The sequence below is a fragment of the Leuciscus leuciscus genome (assembly GCF_965113295.1).
Source record: "Leuciscus leuciscus genome assembly, chromosome: 6".
Lineage (NCBI taxonomy): Eukaryota > Metazoa > Chordata > Actinopteri > Cypriniformes > Leuciscidae > Leuciscus > Leuciscus leuciscus.
Window position 1 is genome coordinate 8,678,109 of NC_138730.1, and position 17,631 is coordinate 8,695,739.

General features: G+C 39.9%; 1 protein-coding gene across 2 annotated transcripts in view; it reads right to left on the reverse strand.

Annotated features, from left to right (window-relative positions):
• The window catches only part of cacna1eb (calcium channel, voltage-dependent, R type, alpha 1E subunit b), a 99,211-nt gene that overhangs the window by 52,790 nt on the left and 28,790 nt on the right, over positions 1 to 17,631 (reverse strand). For both annotated transcript variants that reach the window (XM_082171919.1, XM_082171918.1), the window contains exons 6-14: positions 16,754 to 16,944; positions 15,232 to 15,335; positions 14,112 to 14,227; positions 12,625 to 12,678; positions 12,112 to 12,192; positions 11,626 to 11,835; positions 3,095 to 3,207; positions 2,875 to 2,987; positions 2,516 to 2,647 (exon numbers count right to left, since the gene is read on the reverse strand). In XM_082171919.1, the coding sequence (XP_082028045.1) occupies positions 2,516 to 2,647; positions 2,875 to 2,987; positions 3,095 to 3,207; positions 11,626 to 11,835; positions 12,112 to 12,192; positions 12,625 to 12,678; positions 14,112 to 14,227; positions 15,232 to 15,335; positions 16,754 to 16,944 (1,114 nt within the window). The remainder of the gene's footprint in view (positions 1 to 2,515; positions 2,648 to 2,874; positions 2,988 to 3,094; positions 3,208 to 11,625; positions 11,836 to 12,111; positions 12,193 to 12,624; positions 12,679 to 14,111; positions 14,228 to 15,231; positions 15,336 to 16,753; positions 16,945 to 17,631) is intronic.

The following is a 17,631-nucleotide window of genomic DNA, read 5'->3' on the forward strand; positions in this document are numbered from 1 at the left end:
CTCTGTCAACAGCATATTGTCTAAATTACCAAGCTAACAGAGCTACTAGTGTTGTCACGGTGCCAAAATTTCAGTATTCGGTACCAATACCTGTGAACATCCACGGTTCTCGGTAACAATTTCGGTAAAGCTTAATTTAGATTAAATTTACATATATTAAAGTTTATATCACGGTTACAAAGATGGAAACTGTAGTATTAAAAACACTACATTAATATTACATTTGTTAGATAACAATAGATAAAATGACCTAACAATAAACAATAGTTAGGCTATATACTGTCGCAATTATTCTCCTTGGGGTTCATTTAAAAATACATTTTTAAAATCAAAAGTTAACATTATTTATGTTAACCCTCTACTGCATGAATTTTGATGACACATGATAAAAATTATTTCACATCATTTCCTGGCTCATTTGGGAACATTTTATTGATTTATTGAAAAATGTCCCTCCCCCAACCCCCCCACCCCAAAATATTTTTTTGTTGCCTGAGGGCAACGTTATGCAACAATGGTAAAGAATCATAGAGAAAATGATCATTATACAATTCTCAGAGAGCAATACAAAAATAAAAAAAATTATTAAAAAATGTCAAGAAATCATTTAAGTAAAAAGGGAAAAACACTTAAATAACTCTGACTGGCAATCCAATGGACGAGTCTGGGTTTGGCAGGAAAACGGTACTTGCCTGACTGCATTGTGCCAAGTGTAAAGTTTTGTAGAGGGGGGATTATGGTGTGGGGTTGTTTGGTGGAGGGGGGATTATGGTGTGGGGTTGTTTGGTGGAGGGGGGATTATGGTGTGGGGTTGTTTTTCAGGGGTTGGGCTTTGCCCCTTAGGTCCAGTGAAAGGAACTCCTAATGCTTTAGCATACCAAGACAATTTGGACAATTTCATGCTCCCAACTTTGTGGGAACAGTTTGTAGATGGCCCCTTTCTGTTCTAACATGACTGTGGATGCTGCACATTAGTGTCACTTTGGTGACTTTGGGTGTTCCTGTGCACCCAGGAACCCTACATCTTCCCTACTTGTAACACATTATTTGCCATTGTGAGGTATTGTCCAAGACATCCTTGAAAAGTACCCCTTATCGCATAACGTTGCCCTGAGGCAACAAAAAGAAAAACTGAATTTGTGAACATGCAAAATAAAAAGAAATTCACAAAACCTGCCAAAAGGCTTCTCTACACCTTCATACACACACACATATTTTTTATGTACAGTTCATGTCATTTTAAATATGATTACTAAAGCAAATAATCTTGCTTTCATCTCACACCATGTGCTCCTGTGACCATGTGTCAGAAAAGGACGTCCCGCCTTCAAATGGTGCTTGATAGTGACTCCCAAACCTTATTGGACTGTTCTTTGATACTTTTTCAAACATTCTAATTGGTTGCAATCATTTAAAGAAAAATGTACTGAACACAGGGCTTAAGAAAACTTTCCGTTGCCTGGGGGCAACGCTATGCAGTAGAGGGTTAACATTATTTAATGCACAATGAATGAAGTGAACAAACATGACCAATCAAGTGTTTGTATTAAATAACATTCACAAACATTAATGTTGTAAAAATATATTGTTCACTCAATGTGTTGATGTTAGATGCGCATTAAGTAATGTTAATGAATGGTATCTTATTGTAGTGTTACCAAACAGGAGATAAAACATGTTTTATTTGACTTGACTGTACTTATATTTAATCCAAAACTGCATTCATATTTAATTTTAAAAGAGCTTTTTAAACCTGCTAAGAGTTATCCAGCCAAGAATAAGCCTAGAACTGCTTTTCTGACGGACTGATATTAATGACAAAATGACGGCTTTTTTATTTCATTTCTCATCTCCATAAATATATCTAAAGCTAATGCAAGGGCTAGAAATCAATTAATTCTTTGCTGATACTTCGTAATCATGAAGAGCGCAGTTCGCACGCTTTCTCCTTTCCACAAGCGCTTGCCCTCCCGTGGCGTCTGTCGTTGCTATGCAGCGCGCTTGCCGCGCGCCTACATTTGAAATCTGCACGCGCAAAAAACGCGCTATGTGAACTACCCCTTATGACAACGTGACATTAGCCTAATCCAAAATATTTCAGCCACCACATCAGCAGCACCGCCGGTCGCCATGTCTCATGAGGAAACGTAGCTTTTTGATATAAAGTTTTTCTTGTTCCCGAATACAAATATTTTTAAAAGTATTTGTTCGAAATAAGTATTCGTAAAAAACACATTATTTGTGCTTTCCGAATACCGTATTCGGGTTCGGCTCCACCCCTAATGTGCATGTATGTGAAGACTGTGAGGCGTTCGAGAAGGTAGGTCAGTCTTGAGGCTCAATTTAAATGTTTTTTTCCCCCTTTAGATTATTTTGTAGAGAATGTTTTAATAAATTAATGTAATGTTTTGTTGTCATATGTAAGGACAGTGTATCTGTAGTTGAATGGTTTTATGTTTGTTTGTAAGAATGACTGAAAGAGGTCAGTGCTTTAATACCATGATCAATTTCTCACCTGCCACCAAACAGCTGCATGCCAAGTAAAGCGAAGACTACAATAAACAGAAAGAGGAGGAAGAGCAAACTGATGATTGACTTCATGGAGCTCATGAGGGACACCACCAAGTTCCGCAAGGATGTCCAGTACCTGATAAAACACAATGCATGTTCTTTACATTGTCATTATTTTACCTTAACACTTTTATGTTGGTGTTGTAGTCAAGAGAATACGTAGCAGACACATCTGTTTCATATGCCCACTGAATCTGATGCCTTTATGTAGTTTAATGTCAACAACATAATTTGCATTTGCTGGTGGCCATCATACAAAAAAATTCCTTGAATTGATACCTTGGATAAATGTTATAAACTTACTTTGTTATCTTAAAGATTCGTAGCAGACGTAAGGCTCTGAGGACACTGATGCCAAAAGACACTCCCGGCCTGAAGAATCCCCAAACCACTTCAAAAATACTTCCTACAATAACCTGCACAAAACGCATAACATTATGCTTCGATCAGTGCCTGGATTTATCAGACATAGGGGTTGCATGTCTATTTTGTTTGATTGAAAACATGTAAAAGAAGCACTTACCCCACAATCAAAGCAGTTAAAGGATGAATGGAAGTACAGACGGAAACCAAGGCCATACATTTTCAGAAACATCTCAGCAAGAAAAAGTCCAAGAAACACGAATTCTGCGTAGTCTGCAAATTGTAAAAAATCTTTTCAGTGGTAGGCACCTACTGTAGGGCCATGTATTAGCCTACTCTGTAAGTGAGCATAAAAAGTAAATTGCTCCCATTAAAATAATTGAAGCTGTCTAGATCCATTCACAATGACAGTGATTAAAGCACTTTCTGTTTGGTGGGGTGCTATTAATTGTTTCTACTCAGTTGTACTATTCCATAGGTAGCCACTGCATCATGTTGCTGATGTGCATCGCCAAAAGTGTCACATGGAGTTGTAAATTCTTACTGAAAATGATGGATGTCTGGTTGGTTTTTCCTCTACAAATCACTGTCTGTGTGAAAATCTGCTGTTTCTGTATGTCACAGTCACTGTACTGGTCAGTCACAAGCAGGTGCTCCTAGTTATGGTTTCTCTCTTTTATGCTCCTAAAAAGTATATTCCAGAGGTAGAACATTTAGTTACACCAGTGCACTAAGCATCAAATTAAAGCACATTTGTAATGCAAATAGATATTTGTTTTCAAGTCATTATTCTGCCTCGGGTACATCCCTACTTGTTGTTATTCATAAAATTAAATATGGTGTCATCTCTGACAAAAAGTGTCCGCTTGTTCTTTTGAAATAAAAATGTAGGAACACTGACAGCTTCACAGAGCCCTCATGACAACACAACCTGCCTTGAGCTACAGAGTGCTGGATGCCCTGTTGTGCAGTGTGGAGTATTTTCAGCAACTCTTAAAACACTAGGGACCATTAAGTGAATGTCCGTCATCGATACACAGAACGGTTCTGACATGTTGAGCAGGCAGTGGGGCATTTTTCTGTCTGACAGGTCTATTTTGTGTAGTCATTTTATTAGCAGCAGTTTCAGTGGAAAACATAATGCTGCTCTAAAGTGGTTCTGTTAGTTAAAGTGTGTCTCCTGATAAAATGTGCTTTCAAAGCTGTAAAGTATTAAGAGTTTTTTTTATTTATTTTTTTATCGGAAGCAGCATTCAGACATTGACCTTGGAGAAGGTGCTTCAAGGAGTTTGTGATCAGACCACATGTAAGCTGACTTGAGCACCACAGAACAGTGCTTCTAAAACTGTCCCAAGGACCCCCGGCCATTGCACATTTTGTATGTCTCTCTCATCTTACACACTTGATTAAACTCATCAGCTCATTAGTAGAGACCGCAAAACTTGAATTTGATGTGACCGATGAATATTCAGTTGTGGGGGGTTCCCAGGACAGGCATGAGAAGCACCGCCATGGATCAGGGGTGTCCATTCCTGCTTCTGCAGGGCCACCTTCCAGCAGAGTTTAGCTCCAGCCCTAATTAAACACACTTGAACCAGCTTACCAAAGTCTTCAGAATCACTAGAATAATAATATAATAATAATAATAATAATAATAATTTGTTACATTTATATAGCGCTTTTCTCAGCACTCAAAGTGCTTTACATAGAAGGAGGGAATCTCCTTAACCACCACCAATGTGCAGTTCCACCAGGTTGATGCGACGGCAGCCATAGTGCGCCAGAACGCCCACCACACACCAGCTTACTGGTGGAGAGGAGACAGAATGATGAAGCCAATCAGTATGGGGATGATTAGGAGGCCATGAAGATGGACAGAGGCCACTGAGAAAGAAAATCCTGGGATTTTTAATGACCACAGAGAGTCAGGACCTTCGGTTTAACGTCTCATCCGAAGGACGGTACTTGTTACAGTATAGTGTCCCTGTCACAACACTGGGGTGACCCGCACAGACCACAGGGTGATCACCCCCTGTTGGTCTTACTAACACCACTTCCAGCAGCAACCTAGTTTTCCCAGGAGGTCTCCCATCCAGATACTAACCAGACTCAACCAAGCTTAGCTTCAGTGGACAGCCAGTCTTGGCCCACAGTTTGCACTAAACAGTGCTAATTCTTTCTTTCTGGGTAACAGATTGCACTCTAGTTGCATATGCCATGGGCTGTTTGACTTGCATTAGACTAGCCCTAAGGCTTTCTACTTATTATCTTCTGAACTTTCTATAAAGCCTAATTTCAAACAATGACAATAATTAGTAATTGAATTACATTGGTCTAATATATCTGATAAAATGCAATCCTAAATAACACCAAGACGGTAACAAGAATGGTCGGGAATGTTTTCCACAAGTTGGTTAGGTTTTCTCTGGGCATTAGAGTTTACCCCCACATATAAGTCTTGTTAATTGGAGATATTAAAATTGCCTGTAGCTGTGATTGAGAGCATGAATGTATGAGTGTGTATTAGTTTTGTGATGGACTGACCACTGGTCCAGGGTGTTTCCCAAAGTATTATCTATATGGGCACAACAGTGTTTTGGAGATCATTTGATCTTTGGGGACAGAGAGAATGTCTTAGACTTAGGAAAGCTGGATCTGTTTATGCAGAGTCCTTAACATAGACTGTAATGCATTTCTGTTAGTAGTGGAATAGTTGCCGAACCAGACAAGTGATTTTATTGGTCATGATTCTCCCCATAATACATCTGTAGAGGTATTTGAGGATGAGTGTGCTCATGTCAGGCATTCTGAGTCTCTTGAGGAAGTGTAGTCACTGTTAGACCTTCTTTACTAAGAAGGAGGAGTTCTGGGTGAAGTCCTCTGTGATGTTAACCCCTCTGTTAACTCTTTACACCTCAACATCACGATCTCAGACCAAACAATTATCTCTTTCGTTTTTCTAACATTATGAGATAGATTGTTGTCCTTACATTACAGCTAAAGGTCTCTCAGCTTTTTTCTGTATGGTGTCTTGATATTGTGTGAAACGACCCAAACACAGTTTTGTTGAATGAGATTAAACATCCTGCTGGGGTGTGATATCACATCAGTGGAGGAGTGGTTCCTCATCATTGTCCAAAAGGTCCTGGACCCTTTGTCTATACAGTATGTACCATTTCACTTTTTGATGCCAGGAGTAATGATTTTTTTTTCTTCTTGTTTCTTCACTAGATCTGAAAACTGCAAAATATTAATAGAGTAAGTAGTTGAAGAGAGAACCTTAGTGTTTATCCATAGTTTCCAGTTAGGTTATAAGGTTATGGTGCAGGAACAACAACATTTACAGTCATGGCAGTAAAAGTTTGTAGCAATGTCTTGCAAAATTTGCTGCCTCAGTTGTTATAGCGTTTATTCATAATGTTTCTAGATTATTGTGCAGAGTGATCAGATGCATTTTAAATGAGTGCAAAAAAACTTTTTGGGCCCTGGCACAAACTGACCAGCTAACATAATTTCACTAATCATCTCATCAGCACATGGGAAAGTGTGAATGAGTAGTATCATTCAGTAATCAGTAATCTTTCTGATTGGATTATAAAAGCAGACCGATTGCTATAAAAGGGGGAAGAAGTGCTTGCAATCATTCTGTTCTTGTGTTAGCTAAAGGTTACCTCCAAAAATGACATGCAACCATAATCGCTTTGCATCAAAATGGCCTAACATGCAAAGAAATTGCTGCAAAGAATATTGCACATGAAATAACCATTTAATGGATTATCAATAACTTCAATGAGAGAGGTTCAACTGCAATGAAGAGGGTTCAGGACGTCCCAGAGTGTCCACTAAGCATCAGGACTCCTCCTGAGAAGTCAGCTATGGAATCATGTCTCCACCAGTGCAGAGCTGCTCAATATGCATGCATGCTGTCATGGTTCTGTTTAGTTAGTTTCATTTTCATGGACTTTTAGTTTGTTATTTTCAATCACATGTGTTCCTTTGTTCAGTTTCCCGCCACTCTTTAGTTGTCATGGAGATTAATTTATCATCACAGGTAATTGTCATTATTTCCCTAATTTGTTTTGTATTGAAGTTGCAGCCTTTTCCGTGTTAATTTTCCCGGTCACGTCTATGTTAGAGGTTCAGTTTTGTTTGCCTGCCTGTGACGTGGATTATTAAAGACTTTTGAATATTGATCAATATCTTCTTGTTCTTCCTTCAACCTTATTTTGTGACAGATGACCAGAACAAACAAAGTATGGAGATTGCCTCCATTAATGTTCCCCCTGGGAGGGGGAATCATTTATTGAAAGGGGAGACTGTTTGTATTTTTCAGAGAGGAAGAGACCTGGAGGACTACGTGGAGGAATTAATCAACACCTGCTATCATGCACACTGTAATGACGTCTGTTTGATGGAGGGATTTCGGTGTGGACTGGACAATGATATTTGCTTCATCATGCTACAGGGAGATCCGTGCTGGACCCTGAAGGACTTTATTAGATTTGCGCTGTGGCTTAAGCGGATGTCGATGGTAACATCAACGTTCAGCCCAACCTTGCAGACGTCTCACAGCCGAACCCAGAGCCCAGCCCACCACCACCCTTGACCGAGGATATTTCGCTGGAGCCCCCCGCAGACAGAGAGCTTCAGCCTGACCAGGGGTGTGAACCAGCGACATCTGTGGCAGAGGAAAATCTGGTGGATTTGGACACTGAGGTACTGCCTGCCACCCTTTCCCACCCTGAATAATATATCTGTTATTCGTCGTTGCTGTTTCAAGACAGCATCGAAACTGTATCGTTCACCTGTATGAACTGCCATTGATCCCGTCCAGCTTCCCTTTCTCTCCGTCATCTCAGACCTCAACCAGTCCTCCAGCCCCGCCTCTGTGGGATGCCTGCAGCCCTTCCTCTTCCCGAACGACTTGCTGCAACGTGAAGCCACAGGTTGTGCAATCACCAGCCTCGCCCGAGCAAGAGGATCATGTGGCTCCGCTTCCTGCCTCTGATTCCTATGCTGTACCTCGACCCTTTGACCTGTCAGCTCAGCCTTGGCTCCTTCCACCCTCTGCTCCACTAGAAACCCTCGAACTTGCGGCTCCACCGGGTTCCCTCATCCCACCGGCTCCACCTTGGTCAGTTATCACTCAACTTTCACCACGGACTTACAAGCCTTCCGCTGCGCTTGGGCTCTCCACCTCTAAGGCGTCAGCAGGATCCTCCTTCCCTCCGGCTCCACTTCTGTCCTCTGTAAAACCGGTTAAGCCTCAGTCCTCGGGCACTCTGTCTCCGACGCTCGTCCGCCTAGGTCTCCAGTGCCATCGGTGTCGCTCAAGTCCATCGGCTCTCCGTCTGCGCCCTGGGATCCATCGGCTCCTCCTCCGTTGGTCGTCACCAGGATGTCGTCAGCCACAGCAACACCTTGGCTCCTCCCTCCCTCGGCTCCACTGTGGGCTGTGATCTGGGTCGTCCCCATCTGGCCATTCCTCCCTGGATGCTTCATCCATTGGCTCTTCCCTGGTCTTCTCGGTCAGTCTGTCTGCCTGCTCTCACCATCCCTCTGCCTACCATGCTTACCATTCCCTTTGCCATCTCCTCCTCCTCCTAAGCCTTCTCTTCACACCGTGAGGTCACGCCGTCCGGGAGGCGGTGTAATGTCACGGTTCTTTTTGGTTAGTTTTGTTTTCATGTACTTTTAGTTTGTTATTTTTAGTCACATGTATTCCTTTGTTCAGTTTTCCACCACTCTTTAGTTGTCATGGATATTAATTTATCATTACAGGTGTTTGTCATTTTTTTCCTTATTTGCTTTGTATTTAAGTTGCAGCCTTTTCAGTGTTCATCTTTTCCGGTCACGTCTATGTTAGAGGTTGTGTTTTGTATGCCTGCCTGTTTGGATTGCCTTCGAAGTGAATTATTAAAGGCTTTTGAAACTTGATCATCATCTTATTTTCTTACCTTGTGTCACACACGCACAGTGAGGCCAAGACTTTTGGACAACAGCCTGGTGTCAAGAAGAGCAGCAAAGAAGCCACTTCTCTTCGAGAAAAACATCAAGGACAAACTGAAATTCTGCAGGAAGTAGAAGGATTGGACAGCAGAAAAGTTACTTTCTCTGATGAAGACCCCTTCCGACTGTTGGGGACATCTGAAAAATGAATTGTCCGTAGAAGTAAAGGTTAATGCTACCACCAGTCCTGTGTTGTGCCGATAGTGAAGTATCCCGAGTCCACCCATGTGTGGGGCTGCTTTTCATCCAGGGGAGTGGCTTTCTCACAATTCTGTTCAAAAACACTGCCATGAATAAAGAATAGCATCAAGACGTCCTGCAAGTGCAACTTCTCCCAATGACTCAGGAGCATTTTGGTGATGATCCATGCATTTCTCAGCATGATGGAGCCCCATGTCACAAGCAAGAGTGGCTAGGAGATCATTACATTGAAATTTTGGATCAGTGGCATTGAGAACCTGTGGTCAATCCTATAAAGGCGAGTGGACAAGCAGAAGCCCACAAATTGTGATCAACTCCAAGCAGAGTGAACTGCAGAGGTTATGAAGAAGAAGGGTGAACACTGTAAACATTGACTATTTGGCCATATTTAATGTTTTTACTTATAAAAACCTTTAAAACTTATGAAATGCATATCATTGTATTCCAATATAGCATAGAAACATGTGAAATAATAATCTACAAATACTGAAGGAGCAAATTTAGCAAAACACAAAATTTGTTATATTAACAACTTTTAATTTAACAAATGATCAACAATTCATACTCCTCCAAGTCCACTAATCACTGGTGAGGCTATTCCACATTTTGATGGATGCCATGACTGTTTTTGTGTCTGAAACGGGGCAGTGCAGAGGAGAGGTCTAAGTTCATGAGGTGGGGGCGGGGAAATGCTGAACGTTGGTCTCATAATGTTGGTGTAGACATGATAAAAAATGCCTGGAGAGGGGATAGAGACATGCTGATGGAAACTGTTGTGACTGAATTTACCTACTTTTATTACAATTTCCTCTTAGTGTTTGTTAAATAGCAGTTTACTGAATAGAATGTGATAGTTTTAATCCAAGAAAATGCTCTGGTTTTCTGCTTGCTGCTATGTCTCACGCAAAGTTCTTATGATGTAAATTTCAGCTTCAACAGGGGGCGCGGTGGCATGTGCAGCCTAAATATTTGAAACCTGTGCTCATCCTATGCTTATGTGCCTAAATGTATTACATTAATTGTTGGGTCCCCTTGGTGTTAACACTTGGTGTTTTTCGCACAGATCAACTTCTTTTCCTCATCCGTCAAGAACAGCAGGCGCATGAACTTCTTTACTTTTGTGATCCTTATTCCTTTCGAGCAGAAACCAAACTGTCCAGAGCAAAGCCTGCACTGTCCTCTCTGGGTCAGGAGGAGTATGGATGCTGTATGGGTACATCCCTTGAAAATGTACCCATTCAAGTTCACGGTCAATGTAGTATACTTTTAAAGGATAGAACACACACACAAACAGCCTAGGTGCTACAGCATAGCCAGTTGTCTGAGCTAGTTGTCAGGTGCGTTAAGGCATGATAAGAGAGGCATTCTAAATGTGCAGTGTTAAGGGTGCTCCAGGACTGGGAAATACTGGCCTGTGCTTTTGCATTCGAGGGGATGTAGCAAGCAATGATGACAGCCACTGTTAACTTTCTCAGCAGCAGTAGCAGTAGCTCAGACACCTAACCGATAAATATTCTGCTGATTCAGATGTGTTGCAAAGATTCGAGGGTTGCAGTTTGTAGATTGAACTTTGTTAGACGCATACACACACATACCCCCTTCGTTTTTACTAGACAATTTGTTTTGGTCTAAAGGGGAAGAAGGCATTACTGTCTGAAGTCGGGGATGTTGTCAACCAAACACATTTCAATGGATATTTAAACATGAGCCCATTGCTGTGTAGCTGATCAACTAGTGTCTCAAGTTTTGGGATAATCCAGTCCATAAAGTCAATTTACGAACTTTGTATAGAGCTGTAAAGCGGTTTAAACATGAGTGAAAATATCCCATTACTATTTGGGAGGTCATAACTTGAAAAAAAATATTTTGATGTATTATTATTTATGTCCTCTGATGCTAACCTGGTGCAAATATGAGAATAATTAAGACTATTAGACTTAAGATATTTGATCAGCAATACTTCATAAAATTATTTATACTTAAAAGCTTTTAAATATTTTAATCTGAGTAATAAAGTTAATAAAATTGCCTAGCCAAGAAATCCAGATGCACCCTAGCGGCAACAAATTTAATTTTGCAGCCAGGGTGGTCTAGCAACTCTCCATTGGCTTTTGAGCTGGAAAAAACAAGCTTTTCTTTGAGAAAAGAACAAAGAACGGCACTTAAGTCATTCTTAAAAAAGGAAGATGTGTTCGTAGTTTTACCGACCAGATACGGCAAAAGTTTAATCTATCAACTAGCTCCGCTGGTGGGAAAACGCTCTGGTTGGTTGTAGAGCTATCCTATTGCGTGCAGAGGGAATTTGAAAGATAACCATTTATCCCGCCCCTCGGATTGAGCCCTGCCAATGGTGAGTTCCCAGACCCAACATCTTGATGTGGGTCTGGCTTGTCAGGCTAAAAATTGCCTACACAGTCTCAGAAACTTTATCAGGATTATTACTTTCAGTAGAAGCAGTATTAGTTGCAGTATTACACTTACATTGAATAACAGTGAGCCATTCCGGTTGATTGTGATGAACGATGGAAACACAGATGGTGTTGAGACCCACCAGACTGAGGACTATCCAATAGAAGCTGTCGGTTTTAACCATGCGACGAATAGAGATTCGCAACATGCGTTCCTTGCGCCGCATGTAAGCAGCAGGACCTCGCCTTGCTGTTCGTATACCAACCCTTGGTCGGGGCCCACCTGACACGCAAAAGAAAAAAGAAATCCATAGTCTCACAGAATCAATATCATTTGAAATTTGCTGTTTGTTTTCTATCAGAATATCAATGGTGGTGTGTCAAAAGCCTGAAAAATGGAGATGAATTTATGGAATGTGTGTTAATTATAGTTGTTTCCTTCCCTTCAGACAGATTAATTCTGATTAGTACCTCAAACATAAAAGCTGATTACTAAAGGTAAAACAAGTCAAGTCTTAATGTGGATGAAAAAAAGAGATGACATTTATATTTTACTTACCAACCGTAGAGATTTCAGAATATTTCTCCTCCCCTGGTCCTCGACGCCTCGCATTTTTCTTGCTAGTGGCCCGTTTCAAAACTAAAATTAAAAGGGTTAAATGACACCATTTGTTGGCTTTATGTTTTCTTATCATGAAGGTCTATCCAAGTAAATAAAAATATGTTGTTAGTGTCTGGAAGCATTTATTGTGGCTGCCATTAGCCTTCCAATTGCAAACAAACATTTTTAACCTGTGAACACATGATCTTCACTCCAAATTATTACTGTCTGAAAATAGGTATTATTTCTTTTTATTGAGGCTCTGCAGAGCTAGAGCTTATTTTGGGCTAGACTCTTCCACAAGATATAAATGTATGATTATTAATATCACATTTAATCAATAACAGCAGTCTTTAAATCTGAGCTTTCAAAGTAGATTTTTTGGGTTTAAAACTGGTTTAAAAACCAAACTCTCCATCCACAAGACAACACATTTGTTTTTGTGCAGCTCTGTTAAAATGTAATTCATACCATCTAACGCTGACCTCCCAGAATTCTTGTTTTCTTCTGCGAGCATTACTTCCTCTGTGAGAGAGAGAGAGAGAGAGAGAGAGAGAGAGAGAGAGAGAGAGAGAGAGAGACAATATGACTTATTAACATGAAATTAACATAATAAAATCGATTATTGGTCAATTCAGTTTGCTTTGTGAAAAAATAAGACAATTTGTAGGCCTCTTAAAAATGATCTGCTGTACTGTAGAAGCATCAACTATTCTGAGCACAGACAGGCACATACACAAACACTCCAGTCAGTGAGTCAGTGTCACCTTTTGGTTGACCCTTCACTGCGTGGGAGAATGAGCAGCTTCACACACTCATGTTCACCTGAATGTTGTGTTCAGGTGGTGGGTGGCAGGGTGAAATGTGAAAAGAGTGGTGTAGGTGTAGTACACAATCAGAGCACAGTCTGTCACTGAACCTGGGTAAAGACATGAAACTTTGCTAGCCTGGCTGAAATGGTTTTAAAAAGCAAAAAAATACAAATAAAATTGCATTCAAATCAAGCAATACCACAGTAGTCTTAGCAATTTTAAGAGTATACTGGAAATATTTCAGTAGCATAATAGCCATCCAAGTTTGAACATTTAGCTTGGCTAGTAAATAATTAGCCAGTGAAGCATCATGAATGAAGCTACTGTCACATCTACGGTGTCCCGCTAGCAGATACTACTGCATCAGCGGCATCGAAAAATCACTTGATGTCTTGTTTCTACGGGTCTCATAGGAAATACAACCACAACTCCTTCAGAACATTTCACCCACACTTCTTTGATCACTTTTTTTTTTTTTTTTTTTGGCATCAATTCATTGTTGACAAGCCTTTTGTCTCTTTTAAGCTCTGTCTCTCTTAGCAACACGTTCCCACTCCCAAATCGTCACATATGGATGCTTGGTCATTGATGCCAATGGGGTCCTGGCCGAGCATCCATATGTGAAGTGAGTAGTGAGAACATGTTGCCACAAATCAAATTATTAAAATAAATCAATGCTTTGACGAATCCAATGCCAGGTAATGCAGGCTTGTTTCCCACCCCTTACATATACACAACATATGACAAAAAACATGAGTGTTAAACATACAAAACTGTATGCTGAAATAGATTAAACAAAATTTGCCGACATGAATAAATACACATCAGTGATCAACATGAATGAAATGAGACTAACCGACCAACCAACGCGAACACTTAACAAAGCATACAAAACCGATACCAGTATCGATCCTGACTCATTTATCTGACAACAGTTGTTCCACTTTAAACATTGTACTGTTCTATTGCTTAACATTACAACAAGAAAACATGTACAATTGCAAAGTACCAGTATTTTGCAAGCCGAAACCAAGTCCTCAAATCCACTTTTTGACAGCATTCTTATAAATCCAAGTCTGAACATTTGTAGAACAGCAAAACCAGCAATATTTTGGATGTAAATGAATGCATGCTTCTGACTTGTACCTGCTCTGTCTATCCAGGCCCGGTAGCCGTTGAGTTCTCTCTCCACCTGTTGCTGTCGTCTAAGCTTCATGAAGGCACGTCTGTTCTCCACTCTCTCTCTCTCTTTAGCAAATTCCCTACAGAAATATTTAGGGAATTAAGTGTCATTACACACATTCACACAATAATTCCGTAAATGATCAATAGATTGGGCATCAATTAAGTGCTTTATAAGTTCTGACCTTTTACAATCTATAAAAGGCATGAACAGCTAAGAAACACTGTGGAGGCTGAACGAGGCAAAGAGTACAGTAATCAATCCCTACTGAACCAATCATCCAGAGTGTGTGGTTTTCAGCCCACCCACGACTGCAGGCTCACCAGAAGGCAATAATTCTCTCATTCAGTGAAAACTACAAAACTAATAATCATTCGTTTTTGCATATCAAACCCTGAAATTATTGGATAAGAATAAATAAGATTAAAGATTAGTTGACAAAATAATGAAAAATCGATCAACAGTTAGGCCTACGTGGATTTCTTTCTGTAGTACACAAATACTGTACATTTTCCCATGCAATTACTATGAAATGGGACTGGAGCCCTCAAGACTCAAAAAATCATGCAAAAGCACCAAACAGATATCTAAAAAGTATAATAAAAATAGTTAACATGACTTGTGCTTTTTATACAAACATTCAGAAGCTATAAATTAGACTGTATTTACAAAAAATCCAGATATCCACTATAGCTCTCCTTGGTACATATTTGATTGTTCATAAAATAAATAGTGATGTTGATTTATTAACAAATTTGATCCAGTTAACAACATCAATCACAAATCAGACAATTTTGAAAGGTGAAGTAAAGGTGCAATTTTGGTCTGTTCCACACACATACTGTATGATTCCAGAAGAGAACAATTTAATAAGTAGATACTTTTGCATCCTTTTGATGCTTGTAAGTTACAGTCCTCATTCAATGTAATTGTTTTTTTAGTACAAACAACAAAAACACAGTGCATTATTAAAATTCTCCTTTTGTGTTTCATGACAAAAATGAAATCAGGTTTGAAACAACATGAGCATGAATAGATAATGACAGAATTCCAACTTTTGGGATGTATTTGTGAATTTCTTACCCAGAGAGGACACCCAAAACAAGGTTGAGCACAAAAAATGAGCCGATAATGATGAGAGGAATGAAATATACCCAATTCCATGTGGGTCCTAAAGCATCATTAGTCTGTGGAAAAATAACAATAATCAACAAATAAAGTAAAACCTGAGTAGAAAATAATCACCTGAAGATTATGGCTAGGTGTATGTTATTTTAGTTTTGTTTTTTATTTACAGTCCAATAAATCATTGCTGTTTGCAAAGTAAACATTATGTTTGAATAAATGCAATATAGACATTTACAGCATGATTTCAACACTATTTACTTTGTTTTCTCCTTAAAGGAGAAACATCCTGCATAAATGAATCACATTAAGCAAAGATATTCAGTTGAAGACAAGATCCTGTCATATTTTCATATAGAAATCACTGCAAGCACTGCAGCTCCATATGTTAAGTTGGTATAGGCGGATCTTTTGTGACGTCATTGTTTATGTTTGTCGCGTCGCATCATGGGAATCGTGTGGCAGGAAACACCGCTAGATACCTCTAATTTGATTGTTTTGCACGTTTGGAGGAGGATTTAGAGAAGAGGATGGTTCACTCTTGCTGTGTGGTCGATTGTACGGCTCGTTGGGGGCCTGATAAAAAGTTTTTTCGAATTCCCTCCGAAAAGGATCGCGAAAAACGAAAGAAATGGTTGCGTGCAATTAGGCGATTGAACCTGGACGCTCCGAAGAAAGCCTGGATTCCTGCAGCTAACGTTACTGATCGAGTTTGTGAGGCTCATTTTGTTCATGGTAGGCCTAAGTCTTAGTGACTATGTATTTATAGAAGATTGAATAAAAAAAATAATAAAACTGAGTCAAATCAACCGAGTCATATGTTTTCGCGTTCTGATTCAGGTGTCCCAAACCGCGATCCACAGCACCCAGACTATGTTCCTCACATCAAAATGGGCTATTCTGGATCGCAAAACTTAAAAGCAAAAGAAAAGGCTGTTCTAACCTCTGCTTTTAGCACGATCACTGCTTTCTGTTTGGCAGAAAAGATCGGCCCAACTTTTTGAAAAAACAAAATAATCATAGGCCTCCAGACTTTTGAAAGCCTTTAATCTTTCATGAGTGAAGGGTCCAGGGGTTTCTATTAAATAAGAATAAATGTCTCCCCAGCAGATTGGTGGCCAAGACACGGGCAAGTCGGACCAACGTTTTTTGTCATCCCAGATCTCATGGGCTTTGAATAACTTCGATTTTGTCACCAATACAAATTTTGAGCTTCTCTCCAAACCTCCTCCGGTCTTCAGATGTTAAAGTGCTTATATATTGTGGATTTCGCCCGCTAACTCTCTTGAAAGTGCTCGTCGCGTCTTTACTGCCCGCAATACTGTTTGTTTTGTTGCCACACAACCACTCGCGCATGCGTACAAAGATGTCAACAAAGATCCTCCTATAGGTTAATGAGGATGCATAAAGATAAACGTTGAGTGTTTTATCAATGTAAACATAAATCCAATCAGTCAACTATAAAACTGCATGAACTCACATTGTAGAGGACTGCAGTCCATCCCTCCATGGTAATGCACTGAAATACTGTTAGTACTGCAAACAAGATGTTATCAAACTGAGTGATGCCATCATTGGGGCCAATCCATGAGCCGATGCAGGTGTATTTATCAGGGCACTTCCTCACTCCACACGCAAACTCAACCTCAGAAGAGTCCACGGTCTCATTATCTGAAAGAACAGTGAGAGGAACATTATACGATGCATTCAGTGACTACACAAATACAGCAAATCTAAAGATTGCAGAAACGTTATGCTCCTGTAGTCTTTTTGCTAAACAACAGTATTATATATATTTTTTATCAAACATTAGGTAGCTGAACACAATATATTGGTGAAAGCATTATATTAGTGATGCTCACTTCGTTTGCTTTACAGTTCAAAATAAATAAGTTTACTGTACATTAAAATCACCAAGGCAGACTTTAAAGTTAGAGCTTTAGAATTGTGTAGGATGCCATCCTCCTAGTCAGAAGGGGGCAGTGTCTGCTATGACAGACTACATTTAGGGGTGTTTCTCAAATACTGCATCCTAGTGAAGCAGCGCCCTTAAAGGTCCCGTTCTATGTGATCCCATGTTTCAAACTTTAGTTAGTGTGTAATGTTGTTGTTAGAGTATAAATAATATCTGTAAAATTATAAAGCTCAAAGTTCAATGCCAAGCGAGATATTTTATTTAATAGAAGTTGACTACAAAAAACGGCTGGATTGGACTACACCCCTCTAAATCCTGCTTTAATGATGTCACTAGAACCGTAACCTCCGCCCACAGGAACACAGGCGTATTGATGGCGAAATGTCAACAGACGTGGTTGATGTTTATCTATAATCGGATACCGCAAAAGTTTAATTCGAAGT